Source organism: Oncorhynchus masou, unplaced genomic scaffold, assembly GCF_036934945.1.
Source record: "Oncorhynchus masou masou isolate Uvic2021 unplaced genomic scaffold, UVic_Omas_1.1 unplaced_scaffold_1028, whole genome shotgun sequence".
NCBI lineage: Eukaryota > Metazoa > Chordata > Actinopteri > Salmoniformes > Salmonidae > Oncorhynchus > Oncorhynchus masou.
This window is the reverse complement of record NW_026999973.1, coordinates 18,856-43,749: the sequence shown is the minus strand read 5'-3', so window position 1 is coordinate 43,749 and position 24,894 is coordinate 18,856. Positions and strand designations below refer to the sequence as shown.

General features: G+C 44.0%; 1 protein-coding gene across 2 annotated transcripts in view; it reads right to left on the bottom strand.

Moving 5' to 3' along the window:
- LOC135528760 (rho GTPase-activating protein 17-like) overlaps window positions 1-24,894 on the bottom strand; it is a 52,323-nt gene that overhangs the window by 20,649 nt on the left and 6,780 nt on the right. For both annotated transcript variants that reach the window (XM_064957827.1, XM_064957828.1), the window contains exons 2-3: window positions 19,089-19,128; window positions 4,098-4,202 (exon numbers count right to left, since the gene is read on the bottom strand). In XM_064957827.1, the coding sequence (XP_064813899.1) occupies window positions 4,098-4,202; window positions 19,089-19,128 (145 nt within the window). The remainder of the gene's footprint in view (window positions 1-4,097; window positions 4,203-19,088; window positions 19,129-24,894) is intronic.

Here is a 24,894-nt window from a genome sequence, read left to right as displayed (position 1 = left end):
TGAGAAGGAGAGATACAAGAGGAGAGGTAAAGAAGGAAAGATAGAAGAGGAGAGGTAGAGAAGGAGAGATACAAGAGGGAAGGGTGAGAAGGAGAGATACAAGAGGAGAGGGTGAGAAGGAGAGATACAAGAGGAGAGGTAAAGAAGGAAAGATAGAAGAGGAGAGGGTGAGAAGGAGAGATACAAGAGGAGAGGTAGAGAAGGAGAGATACAAGAGGAGAGGGTGAGAAGGAGAGATACAAGAGGAGAGGTAAAGAAGGAAAGATAGAAGAGGAGAGGGTGAGAAGGAGAGGTAGAGAAGGAGAGATACAAGAGGAGAGGTAGAGAAGGAGAGGTAGAGAAGGAAAGATAGAAGAGGGGAGGGTGAGAAGGAGAGGTAGGGGAGGGTGAGAAGGAGAGATACAAGAGGAGAGGGTGAGAAGGAGAGATACAAGAGGAGAGGTAAAGAAGGAAAGATAGAAGAGGAGAGGGTGAGAAGGAGAGGTAGAGAAGGAGAGAGACAAGAGGAGAGGGTGAGAAGGAGAGATACAAGAGGAGAGGTAAAGAAGGAAAGATAGAAGAGGAGAGGGTGAGAAGGAGAGGTAGAGAAGGAGAGGTACAAGAGGAGAGGGTGAGAAGGAGAGGTAGAGAAGGAGAGATACAAGAGGAGAGGTAGAGAAGGAGAGGTAGAGAAGGAAAGATAGAAGAGGGGAGGGTGAGAAGGAGAGGTAGGGGAGGGTGAGAAGGAGAGGTAGAGAAGGGGAGATACAAGAGGAGAAGGTGAGAAGGAGAGGTAGAGAAGGAGAGATAGAAGAGGAGAGGGTGAGAAGGAGAGGTAGAGAAGGAGAGAGAAGAGGAGAGGGTGAGAAGGAGAGGTAGAGAAGGAGAGAGAAGAGGAGAGGGTGAGAAGGAGAGAGAAGAGGAGAGGGTGAGAAGGAGAGGTAGAGAAGGAGAGGTAGAGAAGGAGAGATAGAAGAGGAGAGGGTGAGAAGGAGAGGTAGAGAAGGAAAGATAGAAGAGGAGAGGGTGAGAAGGAGAGGTAGAGAAGGAGAGAGAAGAGGAGAGGGGGAGAAGGAGAGGTAGAGAAGGAGAGAGAAGAGGAGAGGGGGAGAAGGAGAGGTAGAGAAGGAGAGAGAAGAGGAGAGGGTGAGAAGGAGAGGTAGAGAATGAGAGAGAAGAGGAGAGGGGGAGAAGGAGAAGGAGAGGTAGAGAAGAAGAGAGAAGAGGAGAGGGGAGAAGGAGAGGTAGAGAAGGAGAGAGAAGAGAAGGAGAGATAGAAGAGGAGAGGGTGAGAAGGAGAGGTAGAGAAGGAGAGATAGAAGAGGAGAGGGTGAGAAGGGAGAAGAGGAGGTGAGAAGAGAAGAAGAGGAGGGTGAGAAAGAGGAGAGGGAGAGAAGAGGGGAGGGTGAGAAGGAGAGGTAGAGAAGGAGAGATACAAGAGGAGAGGGTGAGAAGGAGAGGTAGAGAAGGAGAGATACAAGAGGAGAGGGTGAGAAGGAGAGGTAGAGAAGGAGAGATACAAGAGGAGAGGTAAAGAAGGAAAGATAGAAGAGGAGAGAAGGAGAGGTAGAGAAGGAGAGGTAGAGAAGGAGAAGAGAGAGAGATACAAGATGAGAGGGTGAGAAGGAGAGGTAGAGAAGGAAAGATAGAAGAGGGCAGGGTGAGAAGGAGAGATAGAAGAGGAGAGGGTGAGAAGGAGAGAGTGAGTGAGAAGGAGCAGTAGAGAAGGACAGATAGAAGAGGAGAGGTGTGATAATATTGGATGAGAAGGAGGTAGAGAAGGACAGATAGAAGAGGAGAGGGTGATAATATTGGATGAGAAGGAGGTAGAGAAGGACAGATAGAAGAGGAGAGGGTGATACTATTGGATGAGAAGGAGGTAGAGAAGGACAGATAGAAGAGGAGAGGGTGATACTATTGGATGAGGAGGTAGAGAAGGACAGATAGAAGAGGAGAGGGTGATACTATTGGATGAGAGGGAGGTAGAGAAGGACAGATAGAAGAGGAGAGGGTGATACTATTGGATGAGAAGGAGGTAGAGAAGGACAGATAGAAGAGGAGAGGGTGATACTATTGGATGAGAGGAGGTAGAGAAGGAGAGATAGAAGAGGAGAGGGTGATACTATTGGATGAGAGGGAGGTAGAGAAGGACAGATAGAAGAGGAGAGGGTGATACTATTGGATGAGATGGAGGTAGAGAAGGAGAGATAGAAGAGGAGAGGGTGATACTATTGGATGAGGAGGAGGTAGAGAAGGACAGATAGAAGAGGAGAGGGTGATACTATTGGATGAGGAGGAGGTAGAGAAGGAGAGATAGAAGAGGAGAGGGTGATACTATTGGATGAGGAGGAGGTAGAGAAGGAGAGATAGAAGAGGAGAGGGTGATACTATTGGATGAGGAGGAGGTAGAGAAGGAGAGATAGAAGAGGAGAGGGTGATAGATATTGGATGAGGAGGGAGGTAGAGAAGGACAGATAGAAGAGGAGAGGGTGATACTATTGGATTGTGAGAGGAGGAGAGGTAGAGAAGGGGAGATAGAAGAGGAGAAGGTGAGACTATTGGATGAGGAGAGAAGGTAGAGAGGAGAAGATAGAAGGGAGAGGGTGATACTATTGGATGAGAAGAGGAGGTGAGAAGGAGAGGAGAAGGGAGGAGGAGATAGAAGAGGAGAGGGTGATACTATTGGATGAGGAGGAGGTAGAGAAGGAGAGATAGAAGAGGAGAGGGTGATACTATTGGATGAGGAGGAGGTAGAGAAGGAGAGGTAGAAGAGGAGAGGGTGATACTATTGGATGAGGAGGAGGAGAGGGTGAGAAGAAGGAGAGATAGAAGAGGAGAGGGGAGAAGGAGTGGAGAGAGAGAGAAGAGGAGAGGGGGAGAAGAGAGGTAGAGAAGAGGAGAAGAGGGAGAGATATTGGATGAGAGGAGAGGTAGAGAAGGGGATAGAAGAGGAGAGGGTGAGAAGAGATGAGAGAGGAGGGTGAGAAGGAGAGGAGGAGGGTAGAAGAGGAGAGGGTGATACGTATTGGATGAGAAGGGAGGTAGAGAAGGAGAGACAAGAGGAGAGATGAGAGGAGAGGAGACCAGATACTATTGGATGAGAAGGGAGGTAGAGAAGGACAGATAGAAGAGGAGAGGTAAAGAAGGAAAGATAGAATTGGATGAGAAGGGAGGTAGAGAAGGACAGATAGAGAAGAGGGAGAGGAGTGATACAAGATGAGAGGGTTGAGATGACACAGAGGGCAGGGTGAGAAGGAGAGATAGAAGAGGAGAGGGTGAGGACTATTGGATGAGAAGGAGCAGTAGAGAAGGACAGATAGAAGAGGAGAGGGTGATAATATTGGATGAGAAGGAGGTAGAGAAGGACAGATAGAAGAGGAGAGGGTGATACTATTGGATGAGAAGGAGGTAGAGAAGGACAGATAGAAGAGGAGAGGGTGATACTATTGGATGAGAAGGAGGTAGAGAAGGACAGATAGAAGAGGAGAGGGTGATACTATTGGATGAGAAGGAGGTAGAGAAGGAGAGATAGAAGAGGAGAGGGTGATACTATTGGATGAGATGGAGGTAGAGCAGGACAGATAGAAGAGGAGAGGGTGATACTATTGGATGAGAAGGAGGTAGAGAAGGAGAGATAGAAGAGGAGAGGGTGATACTATTGGATGAGAAGGAGGTAGAGAAGGACAGATAGAAGAGGAGAGGGTGATACTATTGGATGAGAGGAGGTAGAGAAGGAGAGATAGAAGAGGAGAGGGTGATACTATTGGATGAGAGGGAGGTAGAGCCGGACAGATAGAAGAGGAGAGGGTGATACTATTGGATGAGATGGAGGTAGAGAAGGAGAGTTAGAAGAGGAGAGGGTGATACTATTGGATGAGGAGGAGGTAGAGAAGGAGAGATAGAAGAGGAGAGGGTGATACTATTGGATGAGGAGGAGGTAGAGAAGGAGAGATAGAAGAGGAGAGGGTGATACTATTGGATGAGGAGGAGGTAGAGAAGGAGAGATAGAAGAGGAGAGGGTGATACTATTGGATGAGGAGGAGGTAGAGAAGGACAGATAGAAGAGGAGAGGGTGATACTATTGGATGAGGAGGAGGTAGAGAAGGAGATTGTCTTACGTGTCTCTTTTCTGCCTCCGTTCCGATGTGACCCTGTAGACAGGTGACCAGTCTCTTGTGTGCGTTGTGGGACACCAGACGGACCAGCTCCATGCGCCTCTCGATCTGCAATCACACATTCGCTCATGATCATCAGAAGAAACTCGTCTGAAGAAACACAGATGAACACAAGCACACACATTGTCACAAAACACACAATAGAATGGTACCGCAATATAGTCTTTCTCTATATCAGTAGGTTTTATCCAACCCTGTTCGAGGAGAGCTACCATCCTGTAGGTTTTATCCAACCCTGTTCGAGGAGAGCTACACTCCTGTAGGTTTTAACTCCAACCCTGTTCGAGGAGAGCTACCATCCTGTAGGTTTTATCCAACCCTGTTCGAGGAGAGCTACCCTCCTGTAGGTTTTATCCAACCCTGTTCGAGGAGAGCTACCATCCTGTAGGTTTTATCCAACCCTGTTCGAGGAGAGCTACCATCCTGTAGGTTTTATCCAACCCTGTTCCGAGAGCTACCCTCCTGTAGGTTATCCCCCTGTTCCTGGAGAGCTACCATCCTGTAGGTTTTATCCAACCCTGTTCCTGGAGAGCTACCATCCTGTAGGTTTTATCCAACCCTGATCTGGAAGATACCACCTGTAGGTTTTATCCAATGTTTCCTGGAGAGCTACCCTCCTGTAGGTTTTCACCTGTTCCAAATAGCTACCATATAGGTTTTATCCAATAATGGTTCCTGGAGAGCTAGTTCTGAAGGATTTATCAACCCTGTTTTGAGAGCTGGTTCCTCCTGTTGGTTTTATCCAACCCTGTTATTCACAGAGCTACATCCTGTAGGTCTTCCAACAGTCAGCAGACAGATGGAACCTGTTGAGGAAGAACCAGCACCTTTGATACATCAGTGCTTCTGGAGAGCAGAACTGTAGGCTACCACCTTTAGCAATTACCCTCCTGTAGCCCAACTATCACCTTCCGTAGGTTTGAACTACAGACCCTATCACTCCAACCTGTTCCTGGAGAGGTACCCGTAGCCCCTATCTATACCGTTGTTCCAATGTTTTGCATTTCTGTTTCATTCTAGCACCTGTATCACATTTAATGGTAGACCTAGTTCTCAGCAAACTAACCCACTATCACCTTCCGAGCCCACTATCACCTTCCGTAGCCCCTATCACCTTCCATCCCACATATCACCTTCCAGTCAGCCACTATCACCTTCCGAAGCCCACTATCACCTTCCGTAGCCCACTATCACCTTCCGTAGCCCACTATCACCTTCCGTAGCCTCACTATCACCCTCCGTAGCCCACTATCACCCTGAAGAACCCACTATCAATTTCCGTAGCCCACTATCACCTTCCGTAGCCCACTATCACCTTCCGTAGCCCACTATCACCTTCAAAGCAGAAGACCCACTATCACCTTCCGTATCACACCCACTATCACCTTCCGTAGCCCACTATCACCTTCCGTAGCCCACTATCACCTTCCGTAGCCCACTATCACCTTCCGTAGCCCACTATCACCTTCCATAGCCCACTATCACCTTCCGTAGCCCACTATCACCTTCCCGTAGCCCACTATCACCTTCAACAGCACACTATCACCTTCCATAGCCCACTATCACCTTCAACAGCACAATATCACCTTCCATAGCCCACTATCACCTTCAACAGCACAATATCACCTTCCATAGCCCACTATCACCTTCAACAGCACAATATCACCTTCCATAGCACACTATCCCCTTCAACAGCACAATATCACCTTCCATAGCCCACTATCACCTTCAACAGCACAATATCACCTTCCATAGCCCACTATCACCTTCAACAGCACAATATCACACCCACAAACTTTAAAAAGGGGAAGTGATCCAATGATGGTGTTGTTGATGGGAAGAATGGAGATATGGATATAGGGTCCACACCCTCACTCCACTGTGCTCTATTTCAGTCTACTTCTGGTATGGGGCTGTGATCAAATAGTCATCAAACTGTTCCAGTCCACAACCTCGAAAAGGAAACACAATGAGGGGATCTTAGTACAGACTAAAGATGTGCCTGTGTGCTCCATCCCCTATAGCAGAGATATTTAACTCTGCCTCTACGAGGTCTGGGGCCTGATGCTTTTCACTTGTACCTGATCATTCATTCCACACACCTGGTGTCCCAGGTCTAAATCACTACATGGTTAGAGGGGAACAATGAAAGGTGCTGTGGAACTGGCTTCCAGGTCCAGAGTTGAGTTTGAATGCCCTAAATTATGTTGTTTTAGTATGAGCCTGTAAATAAATAATCATATTCAACAAACTATTCGAGTCTACAAACTAAACTACTGTATAAAAAGGAAGTGAAGCAGGGGTTTTAACTTGAACATGTGTTTATGAGATCCACACACAGTGGCCTTCTTAGTGTACGTCCTGTATGGGACTATGAGCAAAAGTATTACAGTCAGCAAACTCTTATTCCAAGCAAATGAAAACCCAACGCCATGTGTGTAACTAAAGGAGGGGGTTCTGGAGGATAGTGATTTGCCTATACAGTCCACAGTAGTCTGATAAACTTTCAGCATGAGTGTGTTGTTCTCTGTTGCTAAGTGTCTTCTTCCTCTTCTGTTTCACTGTAACCACCCAGCTGGTTCTGCAGCCACGGTATTGGCTGGGAGAGCCCTCCCACACACTCTCTCTCTCCGTCTCTCTTAATCTCACGCTCATGCTCTCTGGCTCGCTCTTGTGCACTCTCTCTCTCTGGTGCACTCTCTCTCTCTGGTCTCTCTCTCTCTCTCTGGTGCACTCTCTCTCTCTCTCTCTCTGGTGCTCTCTCTCTCTCTCTCTCTGGTGCACTCTCTCTCTCTCTCTCTGGTCTCTCTCTCTCTCTCTCTGGTGCTCTCTCTCTCTCTCTCTCTCTGGTGCACTCTCTCTCTCTCTCTGCACTCTCTCTCTCTCTCTCTCTCTCTCTCTCTCTGGTGCACTCTCCTCTCTGGTGCACTCTCCACCGCACACTCTCAATCCCATGCATTTCCCTCCAGCTGCTTCTCCATGCCAGCTGGGGTGAAGCGCTCTCTCTCTGGATCCAATTGATTCAGTGTAACAGTGATCCTGGGCAGTGATTCATGTCTGCTAGTAATAACTGTAATGTGTATCTAGACCCTCATCACTGGGTGCCAGGGTGCCAGAGTAGGGCTGCGTCCCAAATGGCACCCCCATACCAGTAGTGTACTACTTTGTCCAGGGCCCATAGGGTTCTGGTCAAAATTAGTACACTATACAGAGAATAAGGTGCCATTTGGGACACAACCTTGATTTAGGACAGAAGGTGGTGGTCAAAAGAGAAGGAGTTAACAGCAATAACAGCAATGGAGAAGTGACTACTGAAAACAAGCACGGGTCTCATTCAGCACTACTGATGGGAAGAAACAGACAGAGACAGATAAACAGAATAATATATAGTATTACACCCTGCCCTGGAGGCTGGCCTGGAGGCTGGCCTGGAGGCTGCCCTGGAGGCTGCCCTGGAGGCTGCCCTGGAGGCTGGCCTGGAGGCTGGCCTGGAGGCTGGCGAGAGATGAAATAAGGAGTACATACACACAGACCCCACCCTCACCTTCCTCCCTGCATTATGCGTAATGATGTTTAAAGGTTTACAGGCCTATTATTGAGGATGTCTTTTTCCAGCAGACAGCCCAGATCAGTAGCCAGTAAAAACAGTCAGAGGAATGAGCAGCCAGTTGACCCCTGACCCTGGCTCAAAGGAAATATGGAACATCCAGTGCAGTGAGTCAGAGCAGTGCTGATGTGGGGTTTAGGCTTTGTCCTCTGAGACAGCTTCTCTCTCTCTCTCCCTTTCTCTTGGTGTCTCTCTCTCCCCTTCCCCCACCCATCTCTCTCAAACAAAATAAAATGTTATTGGTCACATACACATATTTAACAGATGTTATGTTATTGTGGGTGTAATGAAATGCTTTTGTTCCTAGCTCCAACAGTGCAGTAGTATCTAACAATTCACATCAATCTAAAAGTTAAATAATGGCATTAAGAAATATATAAATATTAGGATGAGCAATGTCAGAATGGCATTGACTAACATACAGTAGAATAGAATACAGTATATACATATGAAATGAGTAAAGCAGTATGTAAACATTATTCAAGTGACTAGTGTTCCATTATTACACACACACTGTATATAGATTTTTTTCTATTGTGTTATTGACTGTACGTTTGTTTACTCCATATGTAACTCTGTGTTGTTTGTATCGCACTGCTGGGCTTTATCTTGGTCGCGTCGCAGTTGTAAATGAGAACTTGTTCTCAACTGGCCTACCTGGTTAAATAAAGTTTCAATCAAAAAGTGAAGTGACCAGTGATTCCATGTCTATGGCAGCAGCCTCTAAGCTGCAGGGTTGAGTAACCGGGTGGTAGCCGGCTAGTGATGGCTATTTAACAGTCTGATGGCCTTGAGATGGAATCTGTTTTTCAGTCTCTCGGTCCCTGCTTTGATGCACCTGTACTGACCTGGCCTCCCCCAACATCTTTTCCCCAGGTGTCAGTCCAGTCCAACAGACACGGGCCGGTCTGGCAACGCCAGCTCCTCTCCTGTTACTGATTCAAACATGTCCAAACAACATGACCACTTAGCCATTTAAATACACAGAGGCCCTGCATAACTAAAGTGCCACATTTCAACAGGCTAAACTAACATTCAGTGCATGTTGAGGAAAGTTGGTGATGTATCATGTTATTGAACGTGATCTGCACACTAATATCTACCCCTTGGAGATAAATAAAGTGGATTAAACTAAATTGAGCTGTGCCTTGTTAGACCATAATAGAACAAGGAAACTATGACTGTATCTATAGACTAAACCCTATGGTGTAGGGAGGGCTATCCTTTCTGGAGTTGGGTAATAAAACACATTGCAAGCAGACACACCTGTAACTTGCCAGATGGATAAGGCTAACATTATGAATGAATCAACTGTGGTAAACTAGAGGTTTACAAGATGTCTGCATGCCATTTGCTACAATACCTAGTCTCTCTTGACACATTGAGCTACAGTACCTGGTCTCTCTTGACATATTGAGCTACAGTACCTGTTCTCTCTTGACACATTGAGCTACACTACCTGGTCTCTCTTGACATATTGAGCTACAGTACCTGGTCTCTCTTGACACATTGAGCTACAGTACCTGGTCTCTCTTGCTACAGTACCTGGTCTCTCTTGACAAATTGACTTGACTTAAAGTACCTGGTCTCTCTTGACACATTGAGCTACAGTACCTGGTCTCTCTTGACATATTGAGCTACACTACCTGGACTCTCTTGACATATTGAGAAGTAGTACCTGGTCTCTCTTGACATATTGAGCTACACTACCTGGACTCTCTGGACATATTGAGCTACACTACCTGGACTCTCTTGACATATTGAGCTACAGTACCTGGTCTCTCTTCGACATATTGAGAAGTAGTACCTGGTCTCTCTTGACATATTGAGTAGTAGTACCTGGTCTCTCTTGATATATTGAATTATAGTACCTGGTCTCTCTTGATATATTGAATTATAGTACCTGGTATCTCTTGACAAATTGAGCTACAGTACCTGGTCTCTCTTCACAAATTGAGCTACAGTACCTGGTCTCTCTTCACAAATTGAGTTATAGTACCTGGTATCTCTTGACATATTGAGCTACAGTACCTGGTCTCTCTTGACATATTGAGCTACAGTACCTGGTCTTTCTTGACATATTGAACTACAGTACCTGGTCTCTCTTGACAAATTGAGCTACAGTACCTGGTCTCTCTTGACATATTGAGCTACAGTACCTGGTCTCTCTGGACATACTGAGTAGTAGTACCTGGTCTCTCTTGACATATTGAGCTACAGTACATGGTCTCGCTTGACATATTGAGCTACAGTACCTGGTCTCTCTTGACATATTGAGCTACAGTACCTGGTCTCTCTTGACAAATTGAGCTACAGTACCTGGTCTCTCTTGACATATTGAGCTACAGTACCTGGTCTCTCTTGACATATTGAGCTACAGTACCTGGTCTCTCTTGACATATTGAGCTACAGTACCTGGTCTCTCTGGACATACTGAGTAGTAGTACCTGGTCTCTCTTGACATATTGAGCTACAGTACCTGGTCTCGCTTGACATATTGAGCTACAGTACCTGGTCTCTCTTGACATATTGAGCTACAGTACCTGGTCTCTCTTGACATACTGAGCTACAGTACCTGGTCTCTCTTGACATATTGAGCTACAGTACCTGGTCTCTCTTGACATATTGAGTTATGGTACCTCGTCTCTCTTGACATATTGAGTAGTAGTACCTGGTCTCTCTTGATATATTGAATTATAGTACCTGGTCTCTCTTGACATATTGAGCTACAGTACCTGGTCTCTCTTGACATATTGAGCTATCCACCCGCAAACAACAAATTGTGGGTTATATCTGTATATCATACTGTATCTGTTGAAATTAATTGAATGTGTCTGCCATCTGTCTCTGTCTGTTTGTTTACGGTGTCATTGTTTATGTGTATGCATGTGTTTGTATATGCAGGCATATGTGTATAGACATGCCTGTATACACTGAGTGTACAAAACATTATGAACACCTGCTCTTCCCATGACAGACTGAAGGTGAAATAGAGTAAAAGCTATGATACCTTATTGATGTCACTTGTTAAATCCACTTCAATCAGTGTTGAGACAATTCGACATGGATTGTGTATGTGTGTCATTCAGAGGGTGAATGGGCAAGACAAAAATCCCCAAAAGTTCCCACAAGGATAGTAAAATGAGAAAAATTCTACCTTGTGGGGACATTTCCCACAACCCCATGAGGACAAAGGTTATTTAAGCTTAAGGGTTCGGAGTTAGGTTTATGGTTAGGTTAAGAGTTCGGTTTAGGGTTAGGTTAAGGGTTCGGAGTTAGGTTTAGGGTTAGTGTTACAGGTTAGGGTTAGGTTAAGGGTTCAGAGTTAGGTTTAGGGTTAGTGTTACAGGTTAAGGTTAGGTTAAGGGTTCGGAGTTAGGTTTAGGGTTAGTGTTACAGGTTAAGGTTAGGTTAAGGGTTCGGAGTTAGGTTTATGGTTAGGTTAAGAGTTCGGAGTTAGGTTTAGGGTTAGTGTTACAGGTTAGGGTTAGGTTAAGGGTTCGGAGTTAGGTTTAGGGTTAGGTTAAGGGTTCAGAGTTAGGTTTAGGATTAGGTTAAGGTTTAGGGATAGTGTTACAGGTTAGGGTTAGGTTAAGGGTTCAGAGTTAGGTTTAGGGTTAGTGTTACAGGTTAGGGTTAGGTTAAGGGTTCGGAGTTAGGTTAAGGGTTCGGAGTTAGGTTAAGGGTTCGGAGTTAGGTTAAGGGTTCGTGTTACAGGTTAGGGTTAGGTAAAGGGTTCGGAGTTAGGTTTAGGGTTAGTGTTACAGCTTAGGGGTTAGGTTAAGGGTTCAGAGTTAGGTTTAGGGTTAGTGTTACAGGTTAGGGGTTAGTGTTACAGGTTAAGGGTTAGTGTTACAGGTTAGGGTTAGGCTAAGGGTTCGGAGTTAGGTTTAGGGTTAGTGTTACAGGTTAGGGTTAGGTTAAGGGTTTGGAGTTAGGTTTAGGGTTCGTGTTACAGGTAAGGGTTATGGTAAGGGCTAGGAAAAATAAATACAATGATTTTAGGTCCCCACGAGGGTAGAAGAACATAATGTGTGTGTTTGTGTGTACATGTAGGCATACTTGTGTTTGTATATGCAGGCAATACCCTTCAAGGGTGAAAATGTCTGTATAAAACCCACCAGGCTCCAGAAATGAACTCTGAATGCTGGAACTAGACTGTCATCCATACGAACCATAGCCCTGACTTGGACTGCCCTCACGCTCAGAGAGACATTAGCATTCAACTAGCGAAGCACATTCCAGTGAGGAGGGGAAATAGATAGTAGGAGTGTCTTGGGCAGCACAAAGCACTTCTGCAGGAGCAAAGTTTAGCTGAGGGAGAACTTAGGGGAATCCCTATCTCCTGAATTCTTCCCAGGGAGAGTCTTGAGGGAGTTAGGCTGTGTCTCAATACTGAATACTCATTTCCCAGGGAGAGTCTTAGCAGGGAGTTAGGATGTGTCTCAATACATGTAAACCGCTTCTTACTGCATTCTCACCCAGGAAGAGTCAGTCAGTATAGCAGGGAGTTAGGATGTGTCTCAATACATGTAAACAGCTTCTTACTGCATTCTCACCAAGGAAGAGTCAGTCAGTATAGCAGGGAGTTAGGATGTGTCTCAATACATGTAAACAGCTTCTTACTGCATTCTCACCCAGGAAGAGTCAGTCAGTATAGCAGGGAGTTAGGATGTGTCTCAATACATGTCTCAATACATGTATAGCAGGGAGTTAGGATGTGTCTCAATACATGTAAACAGCTTCTTACTGCATTCCCACCAAGGAAGAGTCAGTCAGTATAGCAGGGAGTTAGGATGTGTCTCAATACATGTAAACAGCTTCTTACTGCATTCTCACCAAGGAAGAGTCAGTCAGTATAGCAGGGAGTTAGGATGTGTCTCAATACATGTAAACAGCTTCTTACTGCATTCCCACCAAGGAAGAGTCAGTCAGTATAGCAGGGAGTTAGGATGTGTCTCAATACATGTAAACAGCTTCTTACTGCATTCCCACCAAGGAAGAGTCAGTCAGTATAGCAGGGAGTTAGGATGTGTCTCAATACATGTAAACAGCTTCTTACTGCATTCTCACCAAGGAAGAGTCAGTCAGTATAGCAGGGAGTTAGGATGTGTCTCAATACATGTAAACAGCTTCTTACTGCATTCTCACCAAGGAAGAGTCAGTCAGTATAGCAGGGAGTTAGGATGTGTTTCAATACATGTAAACAGCTTCTTACTGCATTCCCACCAAGGAAGAGTCAGTCAGTATAGCATCAGTTGGTCATTCATATGTGAAAGATTGCATTTCTCTCCTTTCCATATCACTGTTATGTTATTTCAGTTTGTGTGTATTTCAGTTTGTGATTATGAAGATAAGAGCAGAAGAGTGGAGGAAAGGAAGCCATTCAGTGACTATAGAGATGCATGTGTCTTATTTATAGTCAATACCTTTCAACTCAGACTAGGAAAGTCAGTCAAAATCCCATAGTCATTGTGATAATAACCAGTAAGTACAGATTCTATACATTGTCCACTGTCAGTATGTAGTTTCAGCATCCTCTATCCATTCCTGTTGTTTGTTTATTCAGCCCTAGAAAGTCAGTCAGTTAATCAGGTGCTTATGTGTGTGAATATTAAGACAAGCTTAGGTTCACAGTTCACCCAGGAAGAGTCCAGTATAAAAGTGTGACTCACAGTCATTTTTATGAAGAGCAGGAGAGTCAGTCAGTGTAGAGTTGTCTGGCACTAGGATGTGTCTCAATCCATTTAACACACTCCTTCCCTGCATTCTTACCAAGGACAATGTCTATTCAATAGAGCAGTTGGAGACTCAATACATGTCAGCTTTTACTCATTCCCCTCCTCAGTCAGTTAACATACACTCAGTTAGGATGTGTCTCAATACAGTTAACAGCTTCTTACTGCATTCCCACTCAAGTTAACATCAGTCAGTATAGCAGGGAGTTCCTCTCAATCAGTTAACATACTTACTGCATTCCCACTCAGTTAACATCTCTCCTCCTCTCAGTTAATGTGTCTCAATCCTCTCAGTTAAACAGCTTCTTACTGCATTCTCCTCTCAGTTAACATCAGTCTCTATAGCAGGGAGTTAGGATGTGTCTCAATACATGTAAACTCTTACTCATTCTCACTCAGTTAACAGGGAGCTAGGATGTGTCTCAATCCTGTCTCAGTTAACATTCTCACTCTCTCTCAGTCAGTATAGCAGGAACAGGATGTGTCTCAATACATCCTCCTTCAGTTAACATTCTCTCTCCTCCTCTCAGTTAACAGGGAGTTAGGATGTGTTTCAATATGTTAACATACACTCCTCAGCCTCAATCTCAGTTAACATACCTCTCTCATCCTCCTCTCAGTTAACATACTCTCTCTCTCCTCCTCTCAGTTAACATACTCTTCTCTCCTCCTCTCAGTTAACATACACTCTCTCCTCCTCTATCAGTTAACATATTTCACTTTCTCCTCCTCTCAGTTAACATACACTCTCTCTCCTCCTCTCAGTTAACATACACTCTCTTATTTCTCAGTTAAATACCTTTCTCCTCCTCTCAGTTAAAATACATCTCTCATTCTGATCCTCTCAGTTAACATATTCTATCATTGTCCACCTCTAGTTAACATACATCTCTATCCATTCCTCTCAGTTAACATACTATTCAGCTCCTCCTCTCAGCTGTTAATCACTGCTTATGCTCCTCCTCTCAGTTAACATACACTCTCTTCACAGTTCTCAGTTAACATAACAGTGTGACTCTCCTCCTCTCAGTTAACATACAGTTCTCTCCTCCTCTCAGTTTCACTTCCTCTCCTCTCAGTTAACATACACTCTTCTCCTCTCAGTTAAAGACACTGTCTCCTCTCTCAGTTAACATACACTCTCTCCTCCTCTCAGTTAACACACTCTCTCTCTCTCCCTCTCAGTTAACATACACTCTCTCTCCTCCTCTCAGTTAACATACACTCTCCTCCTCTCAGTTAACATACACTCTCTCCTCCTCTCAGTTAACATACACTCTCTCCTCCTCTCAGTTAACATACACTCTCTCTCCTCCTCTCAGTTAACATACACTCTCTCTCTCCTCCTCTCAGTTAACATACACTCTCTCTCCTCCTCTCAGTTAACATACTCTCTCTCCTCCTCTCAGTTAACATACTCTCTCTCTCTCCTCCTCTCAGTTAACATACACTCTCTCTCTCCTCCTCTCAGTTAACATACACTCTCTCCTCCTCTCAGTTAACATACACTCTCTCCTCCTCTCAGTTAACATACTCTCTCTCTCCTCCTCTCAGTTAACATACACTCTCTCTCTCCTCCTCTCAGTTAACATACACTCTCTCTCTCCTCCTCTCAGTTAACATACACTCTCTCCTCCTCTCAGTTAACATACACTCTCTCTCCTCCTCTCAGTTAACATACTCTCTCTCTCCTCCTCTCAGTTAACATACACTCTCTCCTCCTCTCAGTTAACATACACTCTCTCTCCTCCTCTCAGTTAACATACACTCTCTCCTCCTCTCAGTTAACATACTCTCTCTCTCTCCTCCTCTCAGTTAACATACACTCTCTCCTCCTCTCAGTTAACATACACTCTCTCCTCCTCTCAGTTAACATACACTCTCTCCTCCTCTCAGTTAACATACACTCTCTCCTCCTCTCAGTTAACATACACTCTCTCCACCTCTCAGTTAACATACACTCTCTCCTCCTCTCAGTTAACATACACTCTCTCTCCTCCTCTCAGTTAACATACTCTCTCTCTCCTCCTCTCAGTTAACATACTCTCTCTCCTCCTCTCAGTTAACATACACTCTCTCTCCTCCTCTCAGTTAACATACACTCTCTCTCCTCCTCTCAGTTAACATACTCTCTCTCCTCCTCTCAGTTAACATACACTCTCTCTCCTCCTCTCAGTTAACATACACTCTCTCTCTCCTCCTCTCAGTTAACATACACTCTCTCCTCTCCTCTCTCCTCCTCTCAGTTAACATACTCTCTCTCTCCTCCTCTCAGTTAACATACACTCTCTCTCTCCTCCTCTCAGTTAACATACACTCTCTCTCCTCCTCTCAGTTAACATACACTCTCTCTCCTCCTCTCAGTTAACATACACTCTCTCCTCCTCTCAGTTAACATACACTCTCTCTCCTCCTCTCAGTTAACATACACTCTCTCCTCCTCTCAGTTAACATACACTCTCTCTCCTCCTCTCAGTTAACATACTCTCTCTCCTCCTCTCAGTTAACATACACTCTCTCTCTCCTCCTCTCAGTTAACATACTCTCTCTCTCTCCTCCTCTCAGTTAACATACACTCTCTCTCCTCCTCTCAGTTAACATACACTCTCTCTCTCCTCCTCTCAGTTAACATACACTCTCTCTCTCCTCCTCTCAGTTAACATACACTCTCTCTCCTCCTCTCAGTTAACATACTCTCTCTCTCTCCTCCTCTCAGTTAACATACACTCTCTCTCTCCTCCTCTCAGTTAACATACTCTCTCTCTCCTCCTCTCAGTTAACATACTCTCTCTCTCCTCCTCTCAGTTAACATACACTCTCTCTCCTCCTCTCAGTTAACATACTCTCTCTCCTCCTCTCAGTTAACATACTCTCTCTCTCTCCTCCTCTCAGTTAACATACACTCTCTCTCTCCTCCTCTCAGTTAACATACTCTCTCTCCTCCTCTCAGTTAACATACACTCTCTCTCTCCTCCTCTCAGTTAACATACACTCTCTCTCTCCTCCTCTCAGTTAACATACACTCTCTCTCCTCCTCTCAGTTAACATACACTCTCTCTCCTCCTCTCAGTTAACATACTCTCTCTCTCTCCTCCTCTCAGTTAACATACTCTCTCTCCTCCTCTCAGTTAACATACTCTCTCTCTCCTCCTCTCAGTTAACATACTCTCTCTCCTCCTCTCTCTCTCTCCTCCTCTCAGTTAACATACTCTCTCTCTCTCCTCCTCTCAGTTAACATACTCTCTCTCTCCTCCTCTCAGTGAACATACACTCAGCCACTTTATTCAGCTGCCATGTTGTTCTCCCTGGCACATCATGGACACAGTATGTGTTCTGGAGTAAAACAAGCTGCCAAAGTCTGTTCTGATTGGAAAAACATGGTAACCGTCTTTCTCACACATCGCACCTGGCAGCGCATCACTGAAAACCAGACACAACAACAAACCCTTGCCAACAGCCTTGTTTTAAGACCAGAGTCAAGATTTCTTACCAAAAATAGACAGGATGTGTTTGTGTGTGTACATCATCACTAAATGACTCATGTTGCAGCTCTCTCTGCTAGGAGCGGTTATGAAGATGGAGGTAGACTGTGAACTTGATAACACGGCTTGAAACAAACGGTTCTGCTTTAGCCAACTTGTCTTGCCAAGTTTACAAGGCAATGTATTTTGTAATTCAGAAACAATCACAGGTTCACTAAATTAAATTACTCCCGTTTCGGGTTTCGAACCCATGGTCTTCTTTTGTTCAGCATCGGACCTTTTCCCCATGACATCACATGTTCCATCCAGTCATCACATGTTCCATCCAGTCAACACAAGTCATCACATGTTCCATCCAGTCAACACAAGTCATCACATGTTCCATCCAGTCAACCCAAGTCATCACATGTTCCATCCAGTCAACCCAAGTCATCACATGTTCCATCCAGTCAACCCAAGTCATCACATGTTCCATCCAGTCAACCCAAGTCATCACATGTTCCATCTAGTCAACACAAGTCATCACATGTTCCATCTAGTCAACACAAGTCATCACATGTTCCATCTAGTCAACACAAGTCATCACATGTTCCATCCAGTCAACACAAGTCATCACATGTTCCATCCAGTCAACACAAGTCATCACATGTTCCATCCAGTCAACACAAGTCATCACATGTTCCATCCAGTCAACACAAGTCATCACATGTTCCATCCAGTCAACACAAGTCATCACATGTTCCATCCAGTCAATACAAGTCATCACATGTTCCATCCAGTCAACACAAGTCATCACATGTTCCATCCAGTCAACACAAGTCATGACATGTTCCATCTAGTTAACACAAGTCATCACATGTTCCATCCAGTCAAGTCATCACATGTTCCATCATCAACACAAGTCATCACATGTTCCATCCAGTCCAGTCATCACATGTTCCATCCAGTCAACACAAGTCATCACATGTTCCATCAGTCAACACAAGTCATCACATGTTCCATCACAGTTCCATCAACACAAGTCATCACATGTTCCATCCAGTCAACACAAGTCATCACATGTTCCATCACAAGTCATCACAACAGTCAAGTCATCACATGTTCCATCCAGTCAACACAAGTCATCACATGTTCCATCCAGTCAACACAAGTCATCACATGTTCCATCCAGTCAACACAAGTTCCATCCATCAGTCAACACAAGTCAGTCAACACAAGTCATCACATGTTCCATCCAGGCAACACAAGTCATCACATGTTCCATCCAGTCAACACAAGTCATCACATGTTCCATCCAGTCAACACACATGTTTCCATCCAGTCAGTCAACACAAGTTCCATCCACAAGTCATCACATGTTCCATCCAGGCAACACAAGTCATCACATGTTCCATCCAGTCAACACAAGTCATCACATGTTCCCAGTCCAAGTTCCATCCAGTCAACACAAGTCATCACATGTTCCATCCAGTCAACACAAGTCATCACATGTTCCATCCAGTCAACACAAGTCATCACATGTTCCATCCAGTCAAGTTCCATCCAGTCAACACAAGTCATCACATGTTCAAGTCATCCATGTTCCATCCAGTCAACACAAGTCATGTTCCATCCATGTTCCATCCAGTCAACACAAGTCAACATGTTCCATCCAGTCAACACAAGTCAACATGTTCCATCCAGTCAACACAAGTCAAGTCATCATGTTGTCAACACAAGTCATCATGTTACACCCAGTCAACACAAGTCATCACATGTTCCATCTAGTCAACACAAGTCATCATGTTACACCCAGTCAACACAAGTCATCATGTTACACCCAGTCAACACAAGTCATCATGTTACACCCAGTCAACACAAGTCATCACATGTTCCATCTAGTCAACACAAGTCATCACATGTTCCATCTAGTCAACACAAGTCAACATGTTACACCCAGTCAACACAAGTCATCACATGTTCCATCCAGTCAACACAAGTCATCACATGTTGCATCTAGTCAACACAAGTCATACTGTATGTTAATGGTTGCATTTGACTTGACAGTGTCTAAGGCTGCTGTGACTGAGTATAAAGTGGAAGCAGGAGACAGAATACTAATATTCACCTGTAGAAGGTCATCACTCAGCACCTCAGTCTTCTCGGCTCTGTGGAGGAAAACACATAAGAGGTCAAAGGTCAGATAGGCAGACATAATAGGGCGTATTCATTCCAGAGAGTTCCAATAGAAGTGTAGTGTGTAGATCAGAAATGCTAGCCTGGTTAAACCTGACTGAACTGTGCGCTCGCCAGAAACAATGGTGAGTGCAGCGTTCAGTCTGGTTCAACCAGGCTACAGAAACACTTCTCTTCTTCTTAGAGAATGGTGTCAGTTCTATACTTAGCATTTCTACCTGCAACATGGTGGTATTTAAGATATCGTATGGTATGGAAAGGCCAACTGAGCCCAACTGTAGTGCACGGCCTGTGTGGAAAGAGAACGAACAGAGATTGTCCGAGTAAATAGTGTCTCTCTCCACTTCTCCATCTCTGAGCCAATACTACGACAGGTAATGAAGACTAGCCTGTCTTACTGATTAGGGGCAAGTCATAGGTAACGTCATAGCTAACGTTGCACTTTATTTCTCTAGACAACGCAGCCGGCAGCCCTACAGCAACAAAAGACTTTCTGCTATGCTATGAGTGGTCTGGGCCTGGGTCGACGAGAGAAAGACAGCCTTCAGGAAACTCACCCTGGACTACCCTGCACAACAAACATCACAAGTAGACCTAACTCACTCATACACACCGACACTCCACACCTCTGCCTGTGGCTGTTTCCAGGGAGAGGGCCTGTTAAATCCTACCCCTGTTAGAACACACACTTCCTGTTTCCTGAATTCCAGCATTTGTTATGGCAACAGGTCTGTTGATGTCTCAAACATGTAATACCCACCAGTCAACTAGTATGTTGGAGGAGAGAGAGGAGTGGAGAGTTTGCTGACATTATTCCAAACCCAAAATGCACTATCCCATACAGCTGTGTTTCAAGGGTTTTCTTGGCACTGTGACAGACTTAAAGCCATTCAAATGTTCTTGAGACCCAATAAGCAAAAACTGTTCGTCGACGCAATCTAGCGTTCAGCAACAACGAATCAGGTGCAAGAGAAACCCATAGTGATCTTCCTGATCCACCTTTTGGTAAACACAGCGTACCAATCGTAACACCATCATTCACTGTGGAAAGAAATAACAGCCAATATTCTCCATAGACCTATCCCTACATCTGTAATAACACAGTTCCCTTTAATCCAGTGGAGTGCTGGTCCCTGCACTAGATTTTCCCAGCACTTAACAAAAGACAGACCTAAAGTGTGTTGGGAAGTGAAGTGATCATTAGCTCACCATTTAGAGGGTTGTGATAGTGAAGTGATCATTAGCTCACCATTTATAGGGTTCTGATAGTGAAGTGATCATTCGCTCACCATTTATAGGGTTCTGATAGTGAAGTGATCATTAGCTCACCATTTAGAGGGTTGTGATAGTGACGTGATCATTAGCTCACCATTTAGAGGGTTGTGATAGTGAAGTGATCATTCGCTCACCATTTAGAGGGTTGTGATAGTGAAGTGATCATTAGCTCACCATTTAGAGGGTTGTGATAGTGAAGTGATCATTCCTCACCATTTAGAGAGGGTTGTGATAGTGAAGTGATCATTAGCTCACCATTTAGAGGGTTGTGATACTGCTGAGCCGCTTTACTGCAGGATGGCTACAGAAACTGTGTCTAGGTCCTCCCCACTCACACGTGTGCACGTACAGACACACACACACACCATCTTCCCCAGAGGGCACTCTCCTCTTACTGGAGTCTGGGCCAACAACCTAGAAACAGTAATGCTCATTGGGATCAATTAACCCCCATTACACACACACACACACAACATCTATTACCTAATACTGTTGTAACCCAGTGAAAGAATACCTTACTATACCCTGCACATTACTGTACCAAGCCCTGCTTTACTGTACATGGTACCGCTGGTATACAGTACACCAGATAGAAACTGTGTCTATGATCTACCCCACTGAAAGAATACCTTACTATACCCTGCACATTACTGTACCAAGCCCCTGCTTTACTGTACATGATACCGCTGGTATACAGTACACCAAATAGAAACTGTGTCTATGATCTACCCCACTGAAAGAATACCTTACTATACCCTGCACATTACTGTACCAAGCCCCTGCTTTACTGTACATGGTACCGCTGGTATACAGTACACCAGATAGAAACTGTGTCTATGATCTACCCCACTGAAAGAATACCTTACTATACCCTGCACATTACTGTACCAAGCCCCTGCTTTACTGTACATGGTACCGCTGGTATACAGTACACCAGATAGAAACTGTGTCTATGATCTACCCCACTGAAAGAATACCTTACTATACCCTGCACATTACTGTACCAAGCCCCTGCTTTACTGTACATGGTACCGCTGGTATACAGTACACCAAATAGAAACTGTGTCTATGATCTACCCCACTGAAAGAATACCTTACTATACCCTGCACATTACTGTACCAAGCCCCTGCTTTACTGTACATGGTACCGCTGGTATACAGTACACCAGATAGAAACTGTGTCTATGATCTACCCCACTGAAAGAATACCTTACTATACCCTGCACATTACTGTACCAAGCCCCTGCTTTACTGTACATGGTACCGCTGGTATACAGTACACCAGATAGAAACTGTGTCTATGATCTACCCCACTGAAAGTAGCAGAATTGTATCAAATGGATAGTTCAGCGATTTTACGTATTTACATGTTTGCTCCCTTACCTTGAAAGCAGTCTATGGACAAGGAGTGACTGAAATCTACACTTTGGTTTTTGTTAAATCGCTGAGCCATCCCTTTAATTGGTGAAGTTTAAAGTCAACCAGAGAGACGAGGGATGGATATATCTTAATCTGTAAAGGCCACATAAATCAAGCCCTGATATCATCTAGACCAGACAAATGACAGCTCAAACCAGAATATCCACACAGACCATGCAGTAAAGTGTCTCGTTACTGAGAAGACATGGCCATTGGTTGGCCTGGGGAGGTAGGAGGCTAAGAGCTGAGCAAAGAAATCTATAATGAATTAGCATTGATTTGAGCTAGAATAGCTGCATTGAGCTAGCAGGCATTATTCTAAGAATAGACATCTTGATTGCATTGCTACAGTCAGGACCCTGGGAGAAGAGAGACTATAACACTGAATAAGAAATGAAACATATGTAGAAAGATCAGACCAATCGTCTCATCAGAGTCACAACCACCCCATACATCCACTTCTCAGGTCATTCAATTTAGCTTCATATCAGCTTACCATCTTAATATGCTGAGTAATGGTTACATATAGACTTGGGTTAGAAAGACATCTCTTCCTCTTTATTGACTTTATCCACGGCTTTGTTACAGAGACTCTCTGTCCAGCTTCTAAACAGGAACCCCTGCTCTCTGTCTAGCAGGTCGGTTATCTATCCATCCAGTCACTGGAACATGTTAGCCAGTGTCTGCTGAAGAGACTCTGTTCTGGGGGTAAGTTTCAATGCCTCAGGGCAACATGGTTATGGATAAACTGAGGGGTTGTGGGCTTGGTGGTGCAGCAGTCATGCACCAGCAAAGACCTAATCAAGCCTATTCATCTCATAGGAGGGACATACCATCCTATTTATCTCTTGTGGTTCAACAACCTTTACACTGTGGTCTACATATTCAACAACTTTACACTGTGGTCTACATATTCAACTATTCTTTACACTATTCAACTACTCTTTACACTGTGGTCTACATATTCAACTACTCTTTACACTGTGGTCTACATATTCAACTATTCTTTACACTGTGGTCTACATATTCAACTACTCTTTACACTGTGGTCTACATATTCAACTATTCTTTACACTGTGGTCTACATATTCAACTACTCTTTACACTGTGGTCTACATATTCAACAACTTTACACTGTGGTCTACATATTCAACAACTTTACACTGTGGTCTACATATTCAACTATTCTTTACACTATTCAACTACTCTTTACACTGTGGTCTACATATTCAACTACTCTTTACACTGTGGTCTACATATTCAACAACTTTACACTGTGGTCTACATATTCAACAACTTTACACTGTGGTCTACATATTCAACAACTTTACACTGGTCTACATATTCAACAACTTTACACTGGTCTACATATTCAACAACTTTACACTGGTCTACATATTCAACAACTTTACACTGTGGTCTACATATTCAACACACTTTACATATTCAACAACTTTACTACATATTCAACAACTTTACACTGGTCTACATATTCAATTCAAACTTTACACTGTGGTCTACATATTCAACTACTCTTTACACTGTGGTCTACATATTCAACTACTCTTTACACTGTGGTCTACATATTCAACAACTTTACACTGGTCTACATATTCAACAACTTTACACTGGTCTACATATTCAACAACTTTACACTGTGGTCTACATATTCAACAACTTTACACTGTGGTCTACATATTCTTTAACTACATTTACACTTTTGTCTACATATTCAACTACTTTACACTTGTCTACATACTCAGCAACTTTACACAGTGGTCTACATATTCAACAACTTTACACTTGTCTACATACTCAGCAACTTTACACAGTGGTCTACATATTCAACAACTTTATACTGTGGTCTACATATTTGGTGATGCAGTAGTCTCTCATAGCTGCTTTGTCCTCAGAGATAATACAAAGCAACAGTGTTATTATTGCAGTATACTACACATACTGTAAGCTTAGTAACAGAAATTAAGATATGGAGGAAAGGAATGCAAAACCGACAGACCACATTAGCCAGTAACATACTGCTGCAGTTTGACAAGTGTAGGAAATAACTGCTGATGCTCTTATCACTATGCTAACCTGGAACACATATAGGCTCAACACATACACAGATACATATACACAGACATGCACTGGTGTACACACACACACACACACAAACATAGGCTACTCACACACATACACACAAGTACACCCCCCCCTCCACACACACGTGTAGGCCAATCCCACACATACACACAAATATATATTAAATATAAACACATACAAGAGTGTGCTCAAATACACACACAAAAACACATGTAGGCTACTCACACGCACACACAAAACACATACAACCCCTTCAAGCAAACACACACACACAGTGACCTCCCATTGACTCAGGTCTGCAAACTACATTACAATCTCTGATTTACTGTATCACAGACATGATGAGTATTCCAGCAGTCTTTCACCAGACCATAGGCACAGTGAGGGAGGTGTTCTACAGCTTCACCACACTGGTGAAATACAAAGACCCTAATTCATTCACTGGAAATGACAGAGGGACACTTTAAAAGTCTTCGTTCAGTGTTATGTGAACATATCTACAGTAAAACGAATCAAGCCTAAATTAATAATGGTATACTCATCTATGGGCCGATTATTTTAACAATCAAACGGAATCTAAAACAAAAATCCAAAAAATCACATTGTATGATATTTAAGTAAATCATTTGCATTTGGTTTTCCACAGCGGAGATTTGTATAAACCTTGCTGTCTTGCTGTTGGACCGAGATTAGCTCATTGTTATGGATGTATCCAAATAAATGTCACTAGAAAACAGTGTAAACAAATGCAAATGCAGCTCATTTGCAATTATTCTGGTTGCACTGTTTGCCGTGACTGTAAATTAGCCGTAGTTGGTTAGCTAGCAGTAAAGGGATAAGAACGTTTGGAAAATTTAGAATGAAGGACTGGGTCGCGTACATAGATACAGTACTAAAAGACTTAGCGACTCGGTCGTGTCTCTGGCAACCAAACCGATAGA